The sequence below is a fragment of the Fopius arisanus genome, unplaced genomic scaffold, assembly GCF_000806365.1.
Source record: "Fopius arisanus strain USDA-PBARC FA_bdor unplaced genomic scaffold, ASM80636v1 scaffold00033, whole genome shotgun sequence".
Classification (NCBI taxonomy): Eukaryota; Metazoa; Arthropoda; class Insecta; order Hymenoptera; family Braconidae; genus Fopius; species Fopius arisanus.
The window spans coordinates 823,002-846,195 of NW_011887772.1; the positions used below are offsets into that span (position 1 = coordinate 823,002).

Here is a 23,194-nt window from a genome sequence, read left to right on the forward strand (position 1 = left end):
AAAATATCCCAGGGAAAAAATATCCCACACATTCAAAACGTGTTAAAACTCGCTCAATTTAATTATTTTTTAATTTAATTATTTTTTTCGTTATCTATTTTTTCAGGGACTCTAATTTTCCTATGGTCTATCAAATTGGGTGGGTTTTAACACGTTTTGGGTGTGTGGGCTCCTTTTTCCGGGGATATTTTTTCCGCCTACCGTGAAAAATACTATTTCTTCACTTCAGAATTGGCATTCTTTTAATTTATTTACATTTTCTTATATAAAAAAATCGACTGTTATTGATGAAAGTATAATAATTTTAAATGAATTAAGACCCGAATGAATCATCTATCGAACACGACCTTCTGTTTAAATTCTATTTGGTTAGTTTAAAATACTAGCGTATATGGCGCGCTATGCGCGCCAAATCGTCCACGTATTGGGTGTTATCATTGGAATATATATATATATATATAGCCACGGTTATTTCCAATATATAATATATACATATAGCGAATTTCAAAAAGAAGAAAGAAAAAAGTCTAAAAATTTATATAAAAAATAATTTAAAATTAAATAAATTTAATAATTTAATTTAATTTTTTTTTATAAATTATATGAAATTTATATATTATATTATATAAATGTAGTAAAATATAATATAAAAATCAAAATATTAAATATCATTATATAAAAAAAAATTAATACATATAAAATTAATGTAATTTATATATATATATTATATATATTATTTATATATATATATATCATATTATATAGATATATTTTGATATGCATAGCGCCAAAAAAAGCTGACAAAAAACGTTACATGCTTTTTTTAAAAAAGGATTTCTCCAATTTTCTCTCATGATTATTTCAATGTTTACACTGAATTCGAAAATACGGGGTTTATGGATCTAGTTCGGTTGTTCCACTGACATTCTAATAGCCAACGCTGTATGAAAATCCAATGATACGAAAGTTATTTGTCCGGCACGCCTCGAAGTTTAGCACCGGTGAAAATTACCTGTCAGAGTATTTGTACATGAAGGGGTACCAACAAGGACGTAATTATCCAAGCGTATCAATTAAAAATTGACAGGATCGAAGTCTCCTTTCCCACTTTCGATAATTTCCCCTTTCCGAAATTTCCGGCAGGAGTCAATGTCCAGGAGAGCCCGTAATTTTTTCCACCAATAAATAAATAATCATAAGCGTAAAGCCAATGAGAAAACTTCTGAAGTCTGCGAATAGAAAATGGTGGGAAATCTGGAGGAAAGTTAAACTGCAGCAACTGGAGAATTAAAAATTGAAATATCAAAAAGTACTAAAACAATAAAAAATGAGAAAAGGTAAAAGCATTCAGAGTTAAGAAAAAAAATTTAAAATCTGTGTATTTATATAAAATAAAGAATAATAAATTAATAATAAATTAATAATTATTTTTAATTATTTTTTCCATTTACACATTGAACAACATATACTATAACAAATAATCATATTTATATTTCTGAATAAATAAATAAATAATGAAAAAATGAATGAAATAAATGTTGAGTGGAAAATGGGAAATTGAATAAAAGTAATTGATAACAAAAATATTTAAATTGTTAAAGTCGTCGGGTAAAAATTCACGTGATGCTAACGAGGCGGTGAGGATTTGATAAATCGAAGTGCGAGAGGACGACATCGGGGATTTAATCGTCTGAAGAAGGAGAAGGTCGAGAGGCCCTCGTATCCTCGACGAGAAATCAATTCTGCATGGGACAAGTGCCTCCTGAGAAAATCAACGAAAATGCCTCCGGCCATTCCAACTCCTTTATATCCTCGTAAATGTATTAACTCGAATGCTCCATCGTTTCTACCCTTTCATTTTCAATTATTATCGAATACTCATAGCCGATATTGAACGATATTGAATCGATTCTCCATCAGTTTCGAGATAAATCCATATGAGTCAATGATCCATCGTAATGCTCACGTTTTCTACAGTTCTCAGGACGATTCCTCCCTTCCTATCGGGTTGAGGTGATGTTGTTTATACTCGATTGAAAGTTTATTAATTAAGCTTCAAGAAAATATGTCAGTTTTCCGATTTACATGATTTTTCACGGAGTTATGACGTTTTGAACAAGAAAAAGCAGGTTTTCATGTTTTTCCGAAATTTAAGGTTTGGTTCAATTTTTCTGTATTTCCGATGTACATAAAGGGGACTTTTTATATACCATTTTGAAGGTCTCAATGAGCTCTTTACACTGCAGTTTGAATTTTTCAATTCCGTCAATTTAATCGAGAGATATATTCGATTGAAATATGAATTCGACTCCATGCAATCGATTGCAAAATTTTTTTTTTACTTTTTCAATTTTTCAGAATGATTATTAATTGATAATTATAATTATGAGTGAAGAAGATGAGAGCGGTGATTAGAAGGGAGGAAGATTGATGGGAATTTGGAGATTTATTTTTTGCACACCGGTGAAATGGGTAACGAGTAAAAATAATTGGACTGTTTAATTGTCATACACGGAAGCTTGGGAATCACGTCGCGGATCCGGTTAATTAACAATGATAGCCTCGACAGCCACAACTATTCACCCAGGAGTAATAGTTCCACGACAATAACCGATTCTGGAGTTTGTCATTACGATTTAGTTCCGCGGAATCGTGAAAGTCCGAATTTGTCTCCGCTAATCTCCGCTATTCACTCAATTTCCATTGTCTAGTTTAATCTTTTGCGGCTGTTGGTGACGTGAGAAAAATCTATTTATTAATGATCCGAGTAGTACCATTCGTTATTGAATTTTATTTATCGGTAAAAATGTCGTGAAAGTTGGAAATAACCGGAAAATTATCGGATTTCCTGTTGAGAATCGATTCAACTCGAGTCAGAAATCGAATTTTATGGGTGTTCTTCCATTACTTTCACTGGAATATGATTCATGGGGGTTTGTCTAGGGAATAATAGTATTTTTAATCGTCAGGGGAATTTATCGATGGCTTCCGTGGGAAAGAACTCCGAGGGAATTAAAAATCCACGAACATATCCCGGAATTTCCCTTCTAAAAAAATTCAGGTGTAACGAAAACTGTCACCGTTTTTCACCGGATAGCTTAGCTTAGGAAAATTTTTAATTATTTTTTTATTTCATTTTTTTTATTTTTTACTTAAAAATAAAAAAAAAATTTTTTTAATATTTTTTTTAATATTAATACATATATATATATATATATATATAATAAATTTTTGAAAATTAGGAAAATTTTAAATTATTTTTTTATTTCTTTTTTTTTATTTTTTATTTAAAAATATTTTTTAAAAATATTAATACATATATATGTATGTAATAAATTTAAAAAAATATGTATTATATTTATAATTAGATATTTGAATTTGAAATTTAATTACGATTTTTAATTAAGTGTTTATCATCTCCATAAATAAATTTTTTGAAGGGAATATGGGTTATGAGCCCTAGATAATTAAAATCTCAGTTTTTCTAACTGATATTTCTGTTGTTTATAACAGGTTTGCATAAGTTGTTTCGTCAATTCCAATAATAAAATATATACAGGAACAGGGCCCCTTATATGATGAAACGAGACCTACTGCGCACTTTGTGCGCCGAATTTGAATTTGGCGGTTCGAGTTGACAAATGAGGAATCAGTCCTACGCGTTTCGAGATATTTCGACCCGGGCGAACTTCATTTTGTGTTTCTACTTTCATAATAAGGATAAGCGCGCCCTGTATGCTAGTATATTTAAATTTCCCGGTAAAACGTATAATTCAACCGAGGCAATTCCATACTGGAACTTCGAAGGAATTCGCGGGAAAAAAATTGTTGAGCTGGACAATTTCTTCGGGCTTCAAGGACTGTGCAGAAATTGAACGGGAAAATGGCTCCCGTTTTTTCCTTTGGGGAAAAATTTATGCGGTTACGAATCGATTAAGGAGAACGGTAAATAAGTACTGAGTTGAAAACTAGGTGTAGTCCACCTGATTACAATGTGTTGCAAGGATTTGCACACGCAGAAATTGCAATTTTTCAGGCTTCGACCGTTTATGATTATGAAACAATGAATTTCCCCTCGCAATCACCTTTTACCGAATAAAAATGCGAAACAATAAGCATTATCTCGATTTATTGAATAATCGATAACGAGACTTCATTTTGTCTCACTCACAAATTTTTTGAGGATTTAAATATTTATTTAACATTTATATCGCTAAATAAAATCGCACAGACAAAAAAATTGAATCCTGAAGACAAATTTGAAGTTTCAATTTTTTTATGCAATAATATTTGTTATAAACAATGGGATAAACTAGGCGAAACGTTAGGGCGAAGAATGGAGCGTGGGGTGGTCGTTAATTTAAAAAATAAGAAAGTTTAATAATAATTTGCATCGAGGTACTTTATGAGCGCCAGGTGGCTGCATACGGCGACCGTTAGATGACAGGTTGAGATAAAAATCTCGTACATAAAGGTCATACTTTATGAATTACACTGAGTAAGACATGAGTTTTAAAAATTTTACTTTGAAGTGAAAGAATTTTTCGGTTTTCTTCTGGAGTTGATGCAATCAACTGGAGTAATTCAATTATTCAGAACAAGTGGATTATGCTGTTTTATGGGTTGAGAATAGTTTTTTTTTTTTGCTAATAAATTAGCGATATGCATGTGAATGGTCATTCCGCATGTTGGTTTTTTTTTTGTATGTAAACGTTTATTGTTTCTTTTATTGAATGAACAAATCGGTTTAACGATTTTGAAACATTAACGAAATATCGTTGGGAAAGGCTTAACATGAAAGTGCATGATTTTGCAACATCATGTCTAAAGAAATCATCAAGACTATTTTTTCAACGAATTTTCGAAAAAAAATCCCAGGAGATGCAAAAATCGTTTAGACGTCAAATCAATGGATGCATCGTAATGATCTTTCAACGGAGATATAGTGCCACTAAAAATTCTGAGTTATGATTGGATTGATTTAAAAGATAGTATCAGAAAGGTTTTAAGAATTTTTTTATGGCATTTTTTTTTACATTTTGTGACTGAATAATTCAAAAACAACTCGTGTTTTTTTTTTAAATCGTGACAATTGCATTTTCAGAATTTTTGGATCATACTAGCGTATACGGCGCGCTATGCGCGGCCAAGCTCACATGTATGGGGTATTATCATATAAAATCTTCATATAAAATCTGAATATTAGAAGAATCTTAAGTATCTAAAAAAATTAGTCATAATTTAAGTTTTTTTCTTTAATTAAATTCAATTGATAAATATAACAATTTTGAATATATATACAAATTATATACAAATAATAATAATAATAAACAATTATATATTATATATATTATAAATAATATTATAATATATTATAAATATATATATATCAATTATTTATATGAATATATTAATATGATATGCAGCTTAGCTATGCGCTAAAAAAAGCTGATAAAAAACGTTACATGCTTTTTTTTAAAAGGGATTAGGTCGATATAAAATAAAAATGATAATCCATTCAGAAGCAAAAACATCTTGACTTGGTGAACAGTTTTCACCGATGGGAAAAACGATAACGATGAAAATCCAGATGAAAATGCAGATGGGGGGGAGGGCAATGAGTAAGTGCTGTTTCTCATTCTCGACTCTGCGCAAATGTTCCAGAGGTACTTGGTAACGACTCTGGATGGAATATATCTCAATCTAACGCTCAAACGACTCATGGAATCTCAATTAGAGTGGAAATAAAATACGAGGGGGTGGTTAATTACATCTGCGAAGGAGTATTACTACAATTTATGAATTATTTCTTGTTTTTTAATTGAACAAAATGGGTGCTTATCATTTTTATTCACTGCGCTTTCTCTTGAACAAGCAAACTATTATGATGGAACGATAAGACTCCACTCGATCCGTTGATTCAGACAACAGGAGAATTTTTCATTCAATTTCAGAGTGATTTATCTCGGAGATTATGGGTTTTAGGAGAAATTATCACAAGATCGTTTTCGTGGGTAATTCAATTTCCAATGAAAAAGGTTATTTCATATTTTCTTGTAAAATCAATATTTTTTCTAGATTTTGGAATTGAAACTAAAATTTTGACAACATGAGATTTGTTAATTGAAATTGAGATGAATTTATCTCGGAAATTATGGATTTTACAAGAAATTGTGATAAAATAGTTTTTATAGATAATTCAATTTTGGATAAGAAAGGTTTTGTGATATTTCCTTGTAAAATCACTATTTTTCTGGATTACGATAATTTTAAAAAATGCGTCCCAATAATTTTAAGATAAAAATCTCAAAAAATTGATATTGACTGATCAATTCTGGAAGATTTAAAAAGAAAAAAAATCTCGCAGTCTCAGGCCGATTTTTGGAGGATTTCTCGAAGGATTTGTGTCGAGATTACCCGTAATTCCAGGAAATATTCCACTACATCAGTCATTCCACGATTCCACCGGTGTTCACAGTCGATTGGTCATCGGACCCAACCAATCGTCTCGAAAAAAAAAAAACGCACGAGTGTAAACACGAATACCCAGTGATCCTGCGAGTACCGAATACACTATTTCAACTGTAACATTTCCGATGACAAATAGAACGAAACGAGTCGTACATCTCTTTACGAACTCAACGGCCGTTAAACTCATCCGCAAAACATTTCAGCTTTGTCTCGGTGACGCGCCCCGTCAATAATAAAAAAGAAGATTTATTTTCCCGTGAGATATTGCACTGGCCAATGAAAATGTGATTTATCCATTCCGATGACGAAAAAAAAAAACGTATTTCGGTGTTTTTACTTCTCGGGCATTCACTCATGCTAATCGTCTCGGGATTTCGTGATTCATGACTCGATTATGCGGAGTTTAACCGCTGAAACTCGACTTTATTGCTATTTTTATCCCCTCCGGTTTTTCCTTTTCTCCAGATTTTTTTTTTCGTTTCATTAACTGGTGATGTGGATGCAGAGTAGAAAGTGGTCATTAGAATTGAACAAGTAATGCAGGCGAAATTAAGCGTTCAAACGCGTCGGACAAGTGCCCTTTCGGTGCTCATTAATTATTCCTGTTGTCAATTACACCTCGGAGCTATTACGATTCATTTTTTTAAACTCAGAGCTTCGGTTTACATCCCACATCGCAAAATGCACTGATAAAACAGTGGAATTCATTATATAAACAAAACAGCAACTGTTTAAATTATATAAATCGAGTATTACAGTTTTAAATATCGATTTATGGCAAAACTGTTGATTTCACGAGAAAATGTGAAAAGAACTTATCCACCGGAAATTGAATTGGCTACGGAAAAGTTTCTTATGGTTTTTACGTGGGATCTGTAGTTTTTCAGATAAATCGATCAGATGATGGATTAATGAATGCTAGAGGATTTTCTGAAATATCGAATGAATTGTTGCAATTGCGTGGTAATGGTAATGAAATTCATGCATTTGAAATGTTTTATCGAAAGTTTCTCGCAAGTTCATCCTACATTCACATCATATATTCCAGTCTCTCTCGGAAGAATGAAAGGTAACGAAGGGAATAAAGAAACGAAATGCATTTCAGTGCATCTCACCATTGAATTTTTCTCTTTTTTTTTCCCACTCACTGGAGGATTCAGATGGTTTTTGGGAGTGATCCACTGCACGTGGTATCATCCACAGTATCTGGTTTATACTCTCATGGACGATCGACGACCTCCACTCGCCTTCGACGCGATTTGAATTCAAGGTTGAATTTCTCTGGAGTAAATTCTACTTATTCTTTTTATCCGGGGAAATTGCGTCATTGATGCATTTTGTCGACTTTCTGGCACTTCCCCTGCTACACATGATGAAAATTGCAATCATTTCTCGCAACATTCAGAAATAATTCCCACCTCATCGATTTTTCCTCTGCGAATTTTTAAAACTTTTATTTTTTTCATTTTCATTTTTTAGGAATTTTTTTTACTAATTGACCAAATTTTAATGTTGCGATCAATTTGTTAATTTATCAATTTATTATATTTATCAATTTATTAATTTATCTATCTCTTCTATTTTTCAATTTTTTTTAATCAAAAATTTTTTATTCAATTCGAATATGTCGATTGATCTATTGATTTTATCTGAAAACATCAAAAGACCATTTATTTAAATAATTTAATCTGTTACAAAAACGTTCTTTTCGGTTTTCTCCTCAAATCCATTCTTTTCGCGATAAATAATAAAGATAGCGAGACGTCTGGTTTGACGGATCATTTCGGCATTTTAATCCACTGCAGAAGTAAAAAAATTTTATAATTACGCGTTTAGTCACTTTCACGATGAAACCACTCTTAACGACTCGCTGCACTGAGTAAAGATCCACAGCTAAATTGCCGAGTGCGAAATATAACGTTTCGAAAGGTGGATTGAGATTTTGGAATCAGAGGGAGAGTAATTACGAATCTAATGAGATTCAGATATTAATCGTCTCGCTAATTTGACTCAGCGAAGATTAGATGTCCCGATATATTTCGAGCGAGAGTAAATATTCCTTTCTCAATATAACAATATAAAACCGAGAGTGCCCTAATGGTTGAGGGTTCAAATCCCGGTCTGGACTATCCATTTTTTCAGTAATTTTTCCCTTAAAAAAAAAATCTAATGTAACGTTTTTTGAAGCCGGTTTATTCGATATATATATACGTATATTATTATTTATATATATGTATATAAATATATATTATTATCTATTATTGTCTATTATTATTATTATATATTTATTATTTAAAAAAAAAATTGAATTTCGATTCTTATATATCTATCGTTGAAAAACGAAATAGAAAGTCATGTAGTAGCACCACAAAAATAATAATATCATCTCTAGTTCTTGTAAAAATTATATCGAGAATTATCCTGTTAGTCTTCCTACCTAATCCAAATCTTATCCAACGACTCCTTTGACGTCACAAAAATATGGAACGCTATAACTTGCCCTCTTCTATGTAGAAAAAATGATTTCTATGTAGAAAAATAATTACCCTCGATATTTTCAATCTCAATAAATTTTTTAATATGAAATTGCACTCACCAGGAATAAATATCAATCTCCCTCGTGATAATAAAATCCAGCCGATCCCATTATTCCCGGGTGCTAGGGCCAATGCACTCTTCTCGTCGATAAATAAATTAAAAAGAGGAACAACACAATATCGTCAATGGGTTGAACGCACTCTCCACTCTGCACTGAGAAAAATCTCAGGTTAATTTTATTACGAGGAAATCCACATTTTTTTTTATATTGCAAATACTAATTTTGGATTTTGGTTACGGATTTTATTCTGGTCAGTTCAGGAGTTCATTGATTTGGTATTCGGTAGGTTTTTTTATCAGTGCACTGGACTCTTCACCTGGCGAGCTTGACTGCTGGCCATGCACTGAGCTCAGGTACTTGAGGTACTTTTACCTGAATTAGTTTGTCTTCAACGTTTGTTTCTCCTTCCTCTCTTCCTCGGGATGTTTTTTCGAGGGGTCTGGACACTAGATCGGTAGCGCGCAATTCCGGGTCGAAGGGAGCAGTCACTGACCACTAATTATCTCCACAATCAACAATTAATTTATCGCAATTCCACTTCTATTTTCGTTTTATTAATAATTTTCATTTTATTAAATTAAGTGGACGAAATCAATTTTTTCATAAATTTCCCGGAAATTTTCCCATTAATGAAATTACAAATGTTATTACAGGATTATTCGAAATTATTGTAAAATCAGGTTTTGTTTATGTACAGTACCGATTTGTTGATAACAAATAAATAATTTTATTTTGAAATTATAATGCACTAAAGGGAAATTTTATCTGGGGTAATTAAGAGGTAATTAAATTCAAAAATCGAAAAAAGGATTTAATTCCCAAAAAATTATTTCTAATTTTCGTGGATTACTCCCGATTTTTCCGTAATACCGAAAAATATAATTCAGCTGGTGAACCGATTTATGAAATAATTCACATCCTAATCCAGAGTTTTATCTCACCGCCCCAACAATTATATATTTATTGTGGAAACGAGGTTAAAGAAAGGCCGAACTTATTTCCCCGGTATCGAGCGTGGAAAATATCGGCATCAAACCGGTGAGATACTTGTTTACGATTTCAATGGGTTTTTACTGTTTTGAACGAGAAGAATGACGAGCGAGGATGGGAAAAGAGAATCGAGGCGAATGCCTGGAAGTTATTCCTTGATAAATCCTAGAAAAAAATCACCTGTCCCTATCACCACACCCCAGACTCCAGATATTTTAACGCGCCATTCCCACCCCCATTAAACCACTTAAAATTCATAATCGCATTTTAAATGTTTAACGTCACGAATCATTACGTGAGAATTTAACGAGCTGAACGTGTGGATTTAAAACCCATCGGTTTTACTCCGATAAAATAATTCAAACCCCAATTCCGGGTATAGATTACATTAGAAATGTTCCGGTGATTTGAATATCAGATGTAGAGTAATCAACTTGAAATGTCAGAGTTGAGAATTTGAATTTGTCAGTCAATAAAAATTTGAATAAGTCATTCCAGTAAACTCCACCTGCCGCCAGCTGTTTTAAACTCCACAACTTGAGATTCTGCATTATCAGCGTTTAAAAATAACGCGGGAAAAATAGACGAATGAATTATTCCCATGTGACGTGAACTAACGAAACGTCACTCGTCACTATTTATCTTGCTGTATTATTTTTAATTGCTCCAATGATTAATTAATCATGGGAACTCCTGGAAAGATCCAGAAACTCGATGAAGTCGTGGTGAACAGAATCGCCGCTGGAGAAGTGATTCAGAGGCCAGCGAATGCCCTGAAGGAGCTAATCGAGAACAGGTTAGATTCTACAGATTGAAAAAACGTCAATTACCCTAAAATACCTGATTTGAATTCCTAAAAATGCAGTCTTGACGCCAAATCCACGAACATCCAGGTAACCGTGAAGGACGGTGGCCTGAAATCCCTGCAGATCCAGGACAACGGTACGGGGATTCGTCGGGAGGACTTGGAGATCGTCTGCGAGCGTTTTACAACATCGAAACTGAAGAAATTCGATGATTTAAAATCGATATCGACGTTTGGATTTCGGGGTGAGGCCCTGGCGTCGATGTCCCACGTGGCACACCTGACGATCACGACGAAGACGATTTCCGATAAAGTCGCGTACAAGGCGTCGTACCTCGATGGAAAGCTAAAGGGTGCCCCTAAGCCCCTGGCAGGCAACCAGGGAACAACAATTCTCATCGAAAATTTGTTCTACAATGTCGTAACCAGGAGGAAAGCCCTGGCAAGTCCCTCTGAGGAGTTCTCCAGGATCTCCGAGGTCGTAACGAAGTACTCAATTCATAATCCCAGTGTTGGTTTCACCCTGAAGAAGCAGGGGGAGGCCCTCCCCTCCGTCAGGACCCCCCACAACTCATCGAACATCAGCAATATTAAAGTTCTCTATGGTAACACCATCACCAGGGATTTACTGGAGATAAACCTCGACGATGACAGCCTCCAGTTCAAGATGCACTGCCTCCTGACGAACCCCAATTACTCCCACAAGAGACTGACGTTTATTCTCTTCATTAATCATAGGCTCGTGGAGTCAACGTCCATCAGAAAAATGCTGGAGGATCTCTACTCGATTTATTTACCCAAGAAGACTCACCCCTGGTGCTACCTCTCTTTGGAAATTAATCCTTTGAATATTGACGTTAATGTTCATCCCACGAAGCACGAGGTGCGTTTTCTCCACGAGGACTCCATCATCGAGAGGGTAAAATGTGCTCTGGATGAGCAACTCTCCAGGAGCAATGCCTCCAGGACATTCTACGTTCAAGCGAGACTGCCCCAGGTCGATATCACCAAGGACATCCTCGAGAAGGTTCTCCCTGAGTTCGATAAAGGAGAGAAAAAGAAAATTTCTGCCAAGGAGATGATTAGGACTGACGCTAATGACCAGAAGCTTGATAAATTCAATTTTACTGTCAGTAAAAAGGAAAATGGAGGGGGTAGTTTAGGAGAGGATCCTGGGAGGATTGAAGAGGGCATTGAGGGGAAATCGAATGAAAAGGAAGGGGATCAGGAAGGGGATCAGGAAGAGGATCAGGAAGGGGAGGCTGTGGAGAAGAGAAAAGAGAAGAGAGTAGGTCCCTGTTTGTTTGGAACTCCAAGGAAGGAATTTGTGGTGGATTTTAAGGCTGGAGAACCTTCTGGAGAAGAGGTCCTTGAGGACCTGAAGACTCCCGAGGGAAAGAAGAAAGTCGTGGATTCACACTGGAGTTCTTTGGTAGACGAACTGTCCTCTCAGGAAACTGTCAAGGTGGAAAACGATTCTGGTAATTGTCCTAAGGATTATGAGGGAGGGGTGATGCTGCCTCGAGAGGTCCTCGAACTCCTCAGCTCTGATGGAGAGAGCTCAAATGACGCTCTAGGACCTTCAGATGTCAATTCCAGTGTTGCTGATAGAGCACTAAAGAATGTCTTTAAGACTTTTGGGAGTCAGAAGGAGGAAGAGGATAAAACTTCTCCAGAGATAAAGGATCTAGAGGACTTTAACGAGGATCGAGGGGAAGTTCCTGAGGAGGACAAAACAATAATAACTCCTGAAAAAAATCAGGATAATCAGGAAATGGAGGGAAATAATCTTGGGGATTCTCCTGCGAATTCCCCTGGAGATGAGAAACAGGAGAAACTGGAGGGGACACCCCTGGAGTTCAAATCCTATTCTGTGAATAACACTAGGAGGGAAGTTCGTCTGACTAGTGTCCTGAAACTTCGAAAGACTGTGGAGGATAATTACCACGAGGGACTCCGGAAAATTCTCTCGGGGATGACGTTCGTTGGGTGCGTTGACGAGGAATTGGCTCTCGTCCAGAGCGACGTCAACCTGTACATCTGCAACACAACTCGACTAGCGTAAGTAAAATTGTGATGAGGATTAACGAGAGAACTTACGTCGAGTTTATAGGAGTGAAAGTGATCGAAGGACTGCGTAATCACAACTCCATTCAATGGAATATTTATTTTATTACGTAAAACCCATTTCATGATTTATAATCTATTAGTTTTGTTTCAGGGAGGAGCTCTTCTACGAGATCATGCTGTATGATTTTTCAAACTACGGGGTGATCAAATTTTCGGTGAGATAATATTTCAAAATTTCAACATTTCAAAATTTCAACATTTCAAAACATTCATCCACAATAAATAAATTGACAGGAGCCCCTGTCGATCTACGACCTGGCGATGCTGGGGTTGGAAACCGAGGAAGCAGGATGGGACGAGGGAGACGGCCCCAAGGAGGAAATAGCCTCCAACGTGAAGGAGCTGCTCCTGGAGAAGGCGGAGATGCTCAAGGAGTATTTCTCAATCGTAATAGATAAGAGGGGAAACTTGCGATCCCTCCCAGTTCTCCTTCAGGATTATTTTCCAAATCAAGCAGAGATCCCTATTTTTATTCTGAGGCTGTCGACAGAGGTTGACTGGTCTGAGGAGCAGACGTGCTTCGACAATATCTGTCGGGAAGTCGCCAAATTCTACAGCAAAATTGACCCCAACAATCTCCAACAGGACTGGAAGCACTTGACTGAACATGTTATCTACGATGCTATCAAGGAGAGCCTTTTGCCTCCAAAACATTTCTCCCACGACTCCACTATTCTCCAAATAGCAAGTTTACCTAATCTTTATAAAGTATTTGAAAGGTGCTGATTTATTCCTCTTGGATATTTATTAATTATCCCCTATTATCGATTACTGGATGATTTTTTATACTTTTTTAATAAAATATGCTTGAATGGAACTTGGAGCAATGACGAGTCATTTATTCACTCCCACCAATATATTACGACATTGAACCATAATAAACGTGCAAATTCTGGAATTGTAGAATTTTCTAACGAACAATAAATTGATTAGTCTTAGAAATTAATTATGCCTTGGAAACTCCTACGAGGGCAGGACGCACTATCCTCTCGTGCAACTTGTAACCGACTTTTGAGACAACCACAACTGTCCCAGGGCCCTTACCCTCTACCTCTTGCTGGAAAAGGGCCTCGTGCTGATTCGGGTCGAATTTCTCATCGAGGGGATTCAAGGAGACCAGTCCGTGCTTTTTAAACACCTAAAAATAACCCAGACAATTAATTATTCAATTATTAGAAAATATTTTCTATGAAAGTCTCTGGACTGAAGAGAGAGAAACAAGATACCTTATGCAGCTGTGACTCAGTCATTCTCAGTCCCTCGTACAGAGTCTTGAGGTGTGGATTTCTCTCGGTGAGCTCGTCCTTGGGAACACTTTCAGTGGCTTTCCCCAGGATGTCAGCGACATCCAGGAGATCTTTGCAAAAACCCTGGATTCCAAACAACTTTGCATCCTCGATCTGCTTCGTAAGTCTCATCCTCAGGTTCTCACCATCTGCAAGTGCTCGTTTGTACTTGTCATCAAGCTCTGAATTTCTCTCCCTCAGGACGAGAATCTCCTTCCCCAGCTGATCCATTTCTGATTTCAATTTCTTCTCGTTCTCCGATAATTCCGATACCTCGGAGGCCTCAGCATTTTGCTCTGGAGCTGTGCCGTATCTCTGGCTCATGACTGACGTCGAATTACATGATCTTCAAAATAATTTTTCATCAACCAATTTAATTAGTTTATTTAATTGTCAAATGGTTTAATTAATTTTTGTGGGGAATGGATTACCAGAAGTGGGAAATGATCTACATTATCTAATACCTAACCTCAATGATTGGGAAACGATTTCCTGACGTTTTTTTATGATGATTTTTGGGGATTTGAGGGGAGAATGTGGTACACTCACCTGAGAATTGTTTTACGCGATATTTGGTAAAAATTGTCGACTGACAATCGGAGAAATCTAGAGGCCACCGGTAATGCCATTGGTGATATATCGTTTTCGCACGTTTATGAATGATGAAATGAATTGAGCCAATCCTCGTGGCCCCGGGGTTCTCAATTCTCTGAATTATAAAACGAATGATTCAAGTAAAATTCGAATTTTAGTGTCCCTATCAATTTATCTCGAAAACGACTAACTTCTGGATAAAATGTCAACAGACTTTTTTTATTGGGAATTTAATCAGCTACAAAACATGTCGAATAAAATTTTTCATCAGACGTGAAATGTATGAGTTTATGAAAAAAAAAGAAATACATGTTTTTTCTTCGTTTTATTGGAATGAATTCGTACAGTAATCAAATACCATTCCCATCAGACAACTGAGACACCTGATGATGATTTTTATTTACAAAACTTAAATTGATCTCTCGGACGACGAAAATATTCATGCAATTTTTCTTGTTACAAACAATATGAGAAAATCATTTAGACTTTCTGTGTAGATTAATTAAATACACGGGTTATTGGCTGTCCTAAGTATTACGCCGATCAGACTGAGACTTTTGATTAACGTTCCCTTGTAATTTCATTCCTCCCTATGACTGAAATAAAATTGCCTGTCGACAAAGTAAAATCCATTTCTATCAACTCTACCCTCAAATCTGCAGTGAGTGGATTGACAATACAATAAATATGAGAGATACTGAATAACTAATTAAGCAATGATAAACTAGTGTCTGAATTAAATTTCGTGGATTAAAATCTTGGAGATGAGTAATGTGGCACAATAACTGTGTCAAGAATTATTTTTTTTTAAAGGCGATACAAAATTAATCTATTCCCTCTCTGACTTTAATCCATTTTCTTCACGAATACAGATAACAAAAAAATTGATTTTTTTCTTTCGACGAGAGAAAATTCAATGAAATAAACATTAAATCGACAGTGGACCCAAATGATAGTCGTGATCTCTAGCATCGAAACGATTTTTCCAGCTTTCTAGAGTGACTCGTGGTTAGAAGCCTTCTTGGTACTGTTTCGAGTCTAATCTGGCTTGAATCAACTCCAGCTGTCTCTTTGCATCGCACTGAGGGAAATTCTGTAGGTCGTAGTATTGAGGGGCAATTTTCAACAGCCATTCAGCTGAAATAATAAAAAAATAATAAAACAAATGATTAATTCGTCATCGTATCCACCGAGTGCTTACAAATTGAAAGGAATACCTTGCAAATTATCAGAAATAAATCCTCTAGAATTGATAATTTCGTACTCACGTTTTATATCAGTTACTGTTCTTATATAATTCTTTGTCGTTAATACAAATTCATTGTATATCACCCATTCTGGTTTGTGATCTAGACAACTGCTCGGGTGCAGTTGTACATTCTGATTGTCCTTAATCGTCAGGTAGTGGCCACTTCTCTCGAGATGAGCGACTTGCATGAAAAAACCATCGACCAGTGCCTTTCGAATGTTGATGTAGTAGTCCTTTGATGTGAAGTCTGTGGACGTTCTCTTAAGAGAGAATCTGTCCATAATTCGGCTCAACTGTTGTCGAACGTTGTCACCACTCTTCAGGGATCTGTAGTTGACGAAGTGATCGTAGCACCACTGAGGATCCTCCATGTCTGAACACAAGAAACAATTTAATGAACATTTCAAGGAAATTTACGATACAATGTTCACATCCCAATGAATTAATTTCGTAATTACTCAAAATTATTTACTCACTCTGTTTGAAGGCATGGTAAACATTGAGCAGCGTGAGATGATCTCCATCAATATGAGCGAACTTCATTTTCGCATCATCAGCAGCTTTTTTCGCCTCATTAGGCCTCACAAAACACTGTGGGACTAATACCATGTGAATCATAAATAAAAAACCACAATTACCTCATCACTTTAAAAAAATCCATGCACCCCAAATACCTCACGAAAAAATCCAAAGAAAAACCTCCACCATTACCTGATAACATAGCAGTAATGCTGAGTATCTCATTACTGCAATTATGATTGCACGATGCAATAAGCATCTTAGCGAGCTGAGGATCAAGAGGGAATTCAGCCATTACAGCCCCCAGATCAGTTAAATTTCCATCATCATCAAGAGCAGCAAGATAATTAAGCAATTCCAGAGCCCTCATGAGTGTCTCAGGTGCTGGTGGATCCATGAAATCAAAATGCACGAGATCATCGATCCCCAACTTCTTCAGCTGGAGAACAACACTTCCCAGATTAGACCTGAGAATCTCCGGATAGGTATTGTCCTGCATTTCGTTCTTGTAAGCCTTCTCAGTGTACAGTCTGAAGCATTTTCCAGGTCTCGTTCGTCCAGCACGTCCAGCCCTCTGCTGAGCCGATGCCTTGCTGATGGGTGAAACCAGTAGAGACTCTACCCTAATCCTGGGATTGTAAACCTTCTGCTTAGCAAATCCAGGATCAATGACAAAGACAACTCCATCGATTGTCAGTGATGTCTCAGCGATGTTGGTTGATACGACAACTTTTCTCCCAATGGAGCCATTCGGTTTGTTGGAAGGGGCTGCCTCGAATATCCTCTGCTGTAAATTCGGTGGAAGGGTTGAATACAGAGGAATGCACTTGAGCTCGCCAACCTCAGGCCCGAGATTGTCCATTTCCCTCTTGATCCTCTTGCAGGCTTCCTCGATCTCCTCCTGGCCTGTCAAAAACAGCAAAAGATCCCCAGCCCCAGACTCACACATGTGAATCTGGATTACTGTCCTGATTGCTGCCTCCAGGTAATCCCTCTCGGGCTCAGGAGTATAAAATATCTCCACTGGGTGTGTCCTACCAGGAACGTTCATCAGGGGTGCATTGTCAAAGTACTGTTGGAACTTTCCAGCGTCAAGGGTCGCAGACATGATAACAAGCTTGAGGTCTGAGCGCTGCTTGATCACTTCCTTCAGAACACCCATCAACAAATCTGTGGCTAGGGTCCTCTCGTGGGCCTCGTCCAAGAGAATTACCTGGTATGCCTCTAGCATTGGATCAGACATGCCCTCTCGCAGCAGCATACCATCTGTCATGTACTTCAGGACTGTCTTTGGGGAGCTACAGTCCTCGAAACGAATGCTGTAACCCACCTGCTCACCCAGGGGTACATCCATCTCCTCGGAGACTCTCTGGGCAACTGACATTGCTGCAACTCTTCTCGGCTGTGTGCAGGCAACACCTTTTGCACCCATTGACATCGAGTACTCGACACACCACTGGGGTATCTGAGTCGTTTTTCCAGAACCCGTCTCACCCACCAGCACGATGCACTGGTGCTGTGCAAGCAGTCGCATGAAATCCGCTCGGTACTCGAATACTGGCAGAGTTATTCGTTTTTTTAGGAATTCATAGTAGCGAGGAGTGTATGGTAGGGTGGTGTAAGGATTCAGTTGAGATGGGGCTTTTGATGGGGCGACGGAGGGAGTCGACGAGGAAGAGGATGGGTCTAGTCCATCGTCCCTAGAAAAAAAACAGTTGTTTTAAATTAAATCAATCAATACAATTTCGTTACTTGTTACCAGGACATCAAGATATCGAACTATTTTTAATCCAACTGTCAAAATTTTTGGAACACAGTATGTGAATTTGTTTGTTTATCATTTTTCATTAAAATGTACAATTAATTTTTAGGGATATAAGGTATTCCGTGTGATTGGCATCAAATTTATTCAATCAATCATTCACGAATCCATTCGTTCCTCTTTATTGATCAACAGCATTATCGGAACAATGAAACAACTGTATCTACTCCAACATTCACCACCAAGTGCTCGCAAATGACTAAAACTGATTGAGAGTCACTGTGGAAAAAATGATGAGAGAATTGCATGCCGAAAGGGCCAGAGATAGATAATTGTTCAGGTCATCCGCAGGAGACTGTCACCTCCACGTGAATTTCATTATTTTTTAAAACTTATAACAAATAACGAGTTCCTCGAAATATTCGAAATATCGCACACATGGCTAGAGATTAACAAATTAATAATTTGGGGGATTAACGAGTGATGGACTCACCTCTTTCGTTTGATGTACGGATCCACAACTTCGATTCTTCGTTTCGACATTTTACCTGTCGATTTTAGGTAATTGATTTAGCTACTGTCCACGGGGGATTCGAGTTGAAAAAAACGTGTTGTCTATTGTTTACGAAAGGTAAAATACACCGCGAGGCGTCACAAAATGGCAAAACGCTTCTCCGACCCCGGGAAACAGAAATGATAAATTTTTCGTTGGAGGTGGGGGGCACAGATGGCGCTGAAAATTATTAGCGGGAAAATTCAAACAGCCGGTAATTTTCCAAACCTCGAAAAGGCGCGCTATTCGCGCAATTCACAATACATAAAAATCCTCGAGATTCTTCTCAAAAATTTCCCCCGAAAATTCTCGAACACCGCCATTTTACCTTGTGCATGAGAATTTTTTTGATAAATCATTAAGTGATTTTTTTTTCTTTATACTCTTGATAATAAAAAATTGTTCATCAGAGATAAATTAGATAATGAAAAAATCGGGAGGTATTGTAATAAAATACTCCCATTAATTTTAATGAACTAATATCATGAAGATAAATCGCCTCGAAAAAATGTCAGTGCCTCATGAAAAATATAACCACGTGTCACAATAAACGTCAAGAGCAAAATGAAATACGGTATCTCAAGAATTCCACCACAATCATTGAAATTGTCCATTCCTTAATTTAACTGCTTTATTTATCTACTCCATCGAAATCAGGAAAGCCACGCGTGCCTCATACTCTCTCAAAAATCCTTGTCAACTTCATTTCCCGGGTCATAAAAAAGGTAACATATTCCAAGCTCCAAGTACCTCCCCTATCTCCCCAATTTTTTATTACATATAATATTCTCCATTGAGGATTTAATAAATAATAAAATCGAAACTCCTTTGAACGTAGTCGAATCGAATTAATCGAATAAAGCCCACATTATTCCGCAATTACCCCCGGATGCCGGTGTAATTACCCGAAATACCGCAATGAGTCTCGATGAAAAAGAAACTCGCCTACTTCTCATTACCTCATCCCTGTCCATTGAAACTCCACTGATCCGAAAATAATTGCACGTCTCTGAATGCAACACGAGATTTCCTCCCCCCGTTGACATCGCGCATGTTAAATTGTGGGAATAGATATGATATCACAATAGAAACACAAGCCCTTCACCGAGATGTCCTTCATTGTTCGATTCACTATTCATTGACAAAGTTTGAAGACCATCGGATTTATCGTCACCCAGAAAACTCAATCTGGAATACCGAGGGTTGACTATTTGACCAGTCGCCTAAACGAAATCATCTTCAGTCGTTGGACACTCGTTGCATCGAACGGACGTTTTATCATTTTTATTTACTCATTACCCCCCCACCCAGTACTCACCCCCAATTGTCTCGGTATTATGACGACAATTATCCGTGTAGCTCTAATTTTTATCGCCTCAGGTGATCATTTTTCTTTAATATATTTTTTTTTCACTTTTTAAATCGGTATTTGAATTTTTTTTATTCTATTATTTGGTACCGGTGATACTGGTGCAAGTGACATTGCTTTTTGCAATTGCTATTTCTGATCCACGCCCTCGGAATAGTGTGGGAATAGTTCATCGTGTGGTGGGACAACTAGATTACGAGATTCAATGGGTCAAGTTTACGTTGCACTCGGGCTGATGAGATAAATGAACTCGTGTCTTAATTTGCCTGGAGCAAATCAATTTTACGGCTTTTTTATGATCTCATTATCTCGGTATTCTCTTATTTTTTAAGTTCCTCTGAGATTTACGGATATCAAGATAAATCCGAATTATCTAAAGAGAAATTCAAACGAAAGGATAAAAACACAAATTTTCCAAGTCTTAACCATCTTAACCATCGATTTCCCTCGAAACTATTGATTTCAGAAGGAAAAGTGATAAGAGATTTTTTATCGAAAATTGTGTTACCTGCAAAAAAGTCCTCTAACTTTTTTATCACCAATCAATACATTCTTAGATAAATCGGTAATTACGCTAGACTCGAAGTAGATTATAAATATTGAATGCATTTAGATTATTAAGATTTATTGACAGTAAAATGATGCGATTACAGAGAGAGTAATCGTTTCTTTGAATCGATAGAACTGTAATCCGAGGATTAATGAGCGAAGAAAAAAGATAGGGCATAGTAAGGAAGGAAAGAACTTATCAGACAGACTTTTCGCCCGGTGGTTTCGCCTGATTCACTCGTTCCAATGTCGCCATGCTAAAATTACCGTCAATGCAATAGTAATTGGCTATTCAGTGAATATTCAGCCTTCATGTCCATCCGTCAATTAATTTTTCTAACGAGTTAATAACACTCGAAACTGCCAATTAATTATTTGGCTCATTAATTATTTCAGGGGCCCACGTGAGCTTGCAGAGCCAGGAATTATCTTGGAGTTATTTTGGAGGAACTGGTGAGATTAATTACTAATTAATTAATTAATTCATCAATTATTTATTCATTTGCAACCCGTCCAATTTTTTAAGGTGACAATTTTTTTTTTTGGTCATAAAAAATTTTGCGCGCCATTTTTAATTATTTAATATTTGATTGGGATATTTAATTAATTAATTAAGGGGAAATTACAGAAGTTGTGCCAGTTTTTTTTAGAGAATTCAGATATTTTCTAGTGGTTGGCAAATAAATCAAGGAATCAGTGGAGATAATGATTTTTCATCGATTGTTATCGATTGTTATCTCTTGTTTGATCATTCGAGATTTATCGAGGGCGGATTAGCGATTTTAATGTTTATTAATAGGGATTGTTGAATGGGGGCGCATGCTTGATGTCATGTGTCAATGGCTGGCGTTATAATGTACGTCAGAATTTTACATAGCAAAAGGGTCTTTTGAATCGTATCGCTCTACCGCAACGGTCTCTTGCTGATTGAGGAAATGATGCGCTATAGCACAGATTGGATAATTGCCAATTTACGAATATCCTTAGTTGTTTGACGCCGTTCCGTTACCACGGGAGTTAATGAGTTCAATACCAATTTCATTTTTTCATCTAATCATTTCCCCAATTCACCACCAAATCCGGGGATTCCCCAAAATTTTCGCGGAAAATTTGAAAACCCGGAAAAAAAAATTTTAAAAATCGGTCTGACAGCTGATGATTCTGGAGCGCAATTCCAATTCTCTATTTTTTTATAAAAAAATAAATAAATAAATAGGGAGTGAAAATTAGAAAAAATTGTGGAACTGCGAATTTTTTAAATAAATTTTTGCATAAAATCCCAGAAAATATAGTGATATATTTTCCATCACTAGTGCAATAAATTTTTCGGTAGTAGATTTTTTTAAAACTATTGCAAAACATCTGTGAAAAAAAATCTTGGAACTGCGAATTTTGCAGATAAATATTCGCATAAAATCCCGGAAAATTCAGTAATAAATTTTTATCGCTAGTGCAAGAAATGTTCCGGTAATATAATTTAAAAAAAAACGCTGTCAAGTGTCAGAAAGAAAATTTGAAAATGAAATTTGTAGGGCCTGACCACTGGGGCCCGATATGCACAAACGGAAAGTATCAGTCCCCGATAGACATAATCCCGGAGGACACCATCAAAGTCGACCTGGGATCCCTCAAATTCATGCGATACGATTACGCGTACGAGGGAAAACTCCTGAATAATGGACACACGGGTAAACAATCTCCCAAATTATTACAACAATTCGTCAAAATACAATTTTTAAAATACCAATCTTCTCCAGTGCAAATAACGCTGTCAGGTGTTCCTCTGCTGCTGAGTGGCGGAGGATTGTCTTCAACATATCAACTCGAGCAGATGCACTTCCACTGGGGTGCCGAGCACACCATCGACGACCATCGAGATGCCCTGGAGCTGCACCTCGTGCATTTTGAGAAAAAATACGGCAATGTCTCAACTGCTGCGCATTACAAAAATGGAGTTGTCGTTATTGCTGTTCTATTCAGGGTAAAAATGATTGTTTATCCCCATTTTTATATTTCAAAAATGATAAACACTACGATTATCAAACATTTACGATTTTACCGCACTTAAAAATGGTTCCGGAAAATAAAAAAATCAAATTATGATTCAAATTATGATTCTTAAAGAATTTATTTAAAACTTCTGAATGGATTTTTAATGGAATTTCCCTTTTAAAAAAAAAGCATGTAACGTTTTTTGTCAACTTTTTTTGGCGCTGGGCATATCAAAATATATCTATATAATATGATATATATATATACTATATACATATATAAATAATATATATAATAATATATATATATAAATTATTAAATTTATT

At 36.3% G+C, this 23,194-nt stretch overlaps 5 protein-coding genes across 8 annotated transcripts in view; 2 read left to right on the top strand and 3 right to left on the bottom strand.

Annotated features, from left to right (window-relative positions):
* The window catches only part of Cad89D (cadherin-89D), a 27,870-nt gene extending 18,463 nt beyond the window's left edge, over positions 1 to 9,407 (bottom strand). Inside the window, exons 1-2 of one of the 3 annotated variants that reach the window (XM_011303769.1) lie at positions 9,308 to 9,407; positions 9,068 to 9,217 (exon numbers count right to left, since the gene is read on the bottom strand). The gene's annotated coding sequence lies outside the window, so the exon portion shown is untranslated. Of the gene's footprint in view, positions 1 to 9,067 lie in introns of all 3 variants that reach the window. The other 2 variants (XM_011303768.1, XM_011303767.1) reach the window with 2 other exon arrangements.
* Positions 9,408 to 10,664: 1,257 nt separating this feature from the next.
* Positions 10,665 to 13,732, top strand: Mlh1 (DNA mismatch repair ATPase Mlh1). 2 transcript variants are annotated; one of them, XM_011303774.1, is made up of 4 exons: positions 10,665 to 10,856; positions 10,926 to 12,926; positions 13,087 to 13,150; positions 13,230 to 13,732. In XM_011303774.1, exons 1-4 carry the CDS (start codon positions 10,744 to 10,746, stop codon positions 13,719 to 13,721), a joined length of 2,670 nt encoding a protein of 889 aa, XP_011302076.1. In that variant the 5' UTR covers positions 10,665 to 10,743; the 3' UTR covers positions 13,722 to 13,732. The 2 variants fall into 2 exon arrangements, with proteins under 2 accessions (XP_011302076.1, XP_011302077.1); XM_011303775.1 differs by having other exon boundaries at positions 13,076 to 13,150; positions 13,230 to 13,321.
* A 75-nt stretch (positions 13,733 to 13,807) lies between these two features.
* Positions 13,808 to 14,990, bottom strand: Roe1 (grpE protein homolog, mitochondrial Roe1). Its single transcript, XM_011303771.1, has 3 exons — positions 14,831 to 14,990; positions 14,222 to 14,627; positions 13,808 to 14,133 (listed from the first exon to the last, which is right to left on the bottom strand). Exons 1-3 carry the CDS (start codon positions 14,908 to 14,910, stop codon positions 13,942 to 13,944), a joined length of 678 nt encoding a protein of 225 aa, XP_011302073.1. The 5' UTR covers positions 14,911 to 14,990; the 3' UTR covers positions 13,808 to 13,941.
* Positions 14,991 to 15,183: 193 nt separating this feature from the next.
* Dhx15 (DEAH-box helicase 15) lies at positions 15,184 to 19,088 on the bottom strand. The gene is made up of 5 exons (XM_011303776.1): positions 18,899 to 19,088; positions 16,836 to 18,343; positions 16,601 to 16,723; positions 16,144 to 16,497; positions 15,184 to 16,012 (listed from the first exon to the last, which is right to left on the bottom strand). The coding sequence occupies exons 1-5, from the start codon at positions 18,946 to 18,948 to the stop codon at positions 15,885 to 15,887; spliced, it is 2,163 nt and encodes a 720-aa protein (XP_011302078.1). The 5' UTR covers positions 18,949 to 19,088; the 3' UTR covers positions 15,184 to 15,884.
* A 1,062-nt stretch (positions 19,089 to 20,150) lies between these two features.
* Positions 20,151 to 22,857, top strand: LOC105265943 (putative carbonic anhydrase 3; the record flags this gene model as incomplete). The annotated part of the gene is given in 4 exon segments (XM_011303778.1): positions 20,151 to 20,338; positions 21,273 to 21,329; positions 22,409 to 22,564; positions 22,634 to 22,857. Coding segments are annotated over 4 exon segments (480 nt in total), but the record flags the coding sequence as incomplete, so codon positions are not given.
* Positions 22,858 to 23,194: the final 337 nt, after the last annotated feature.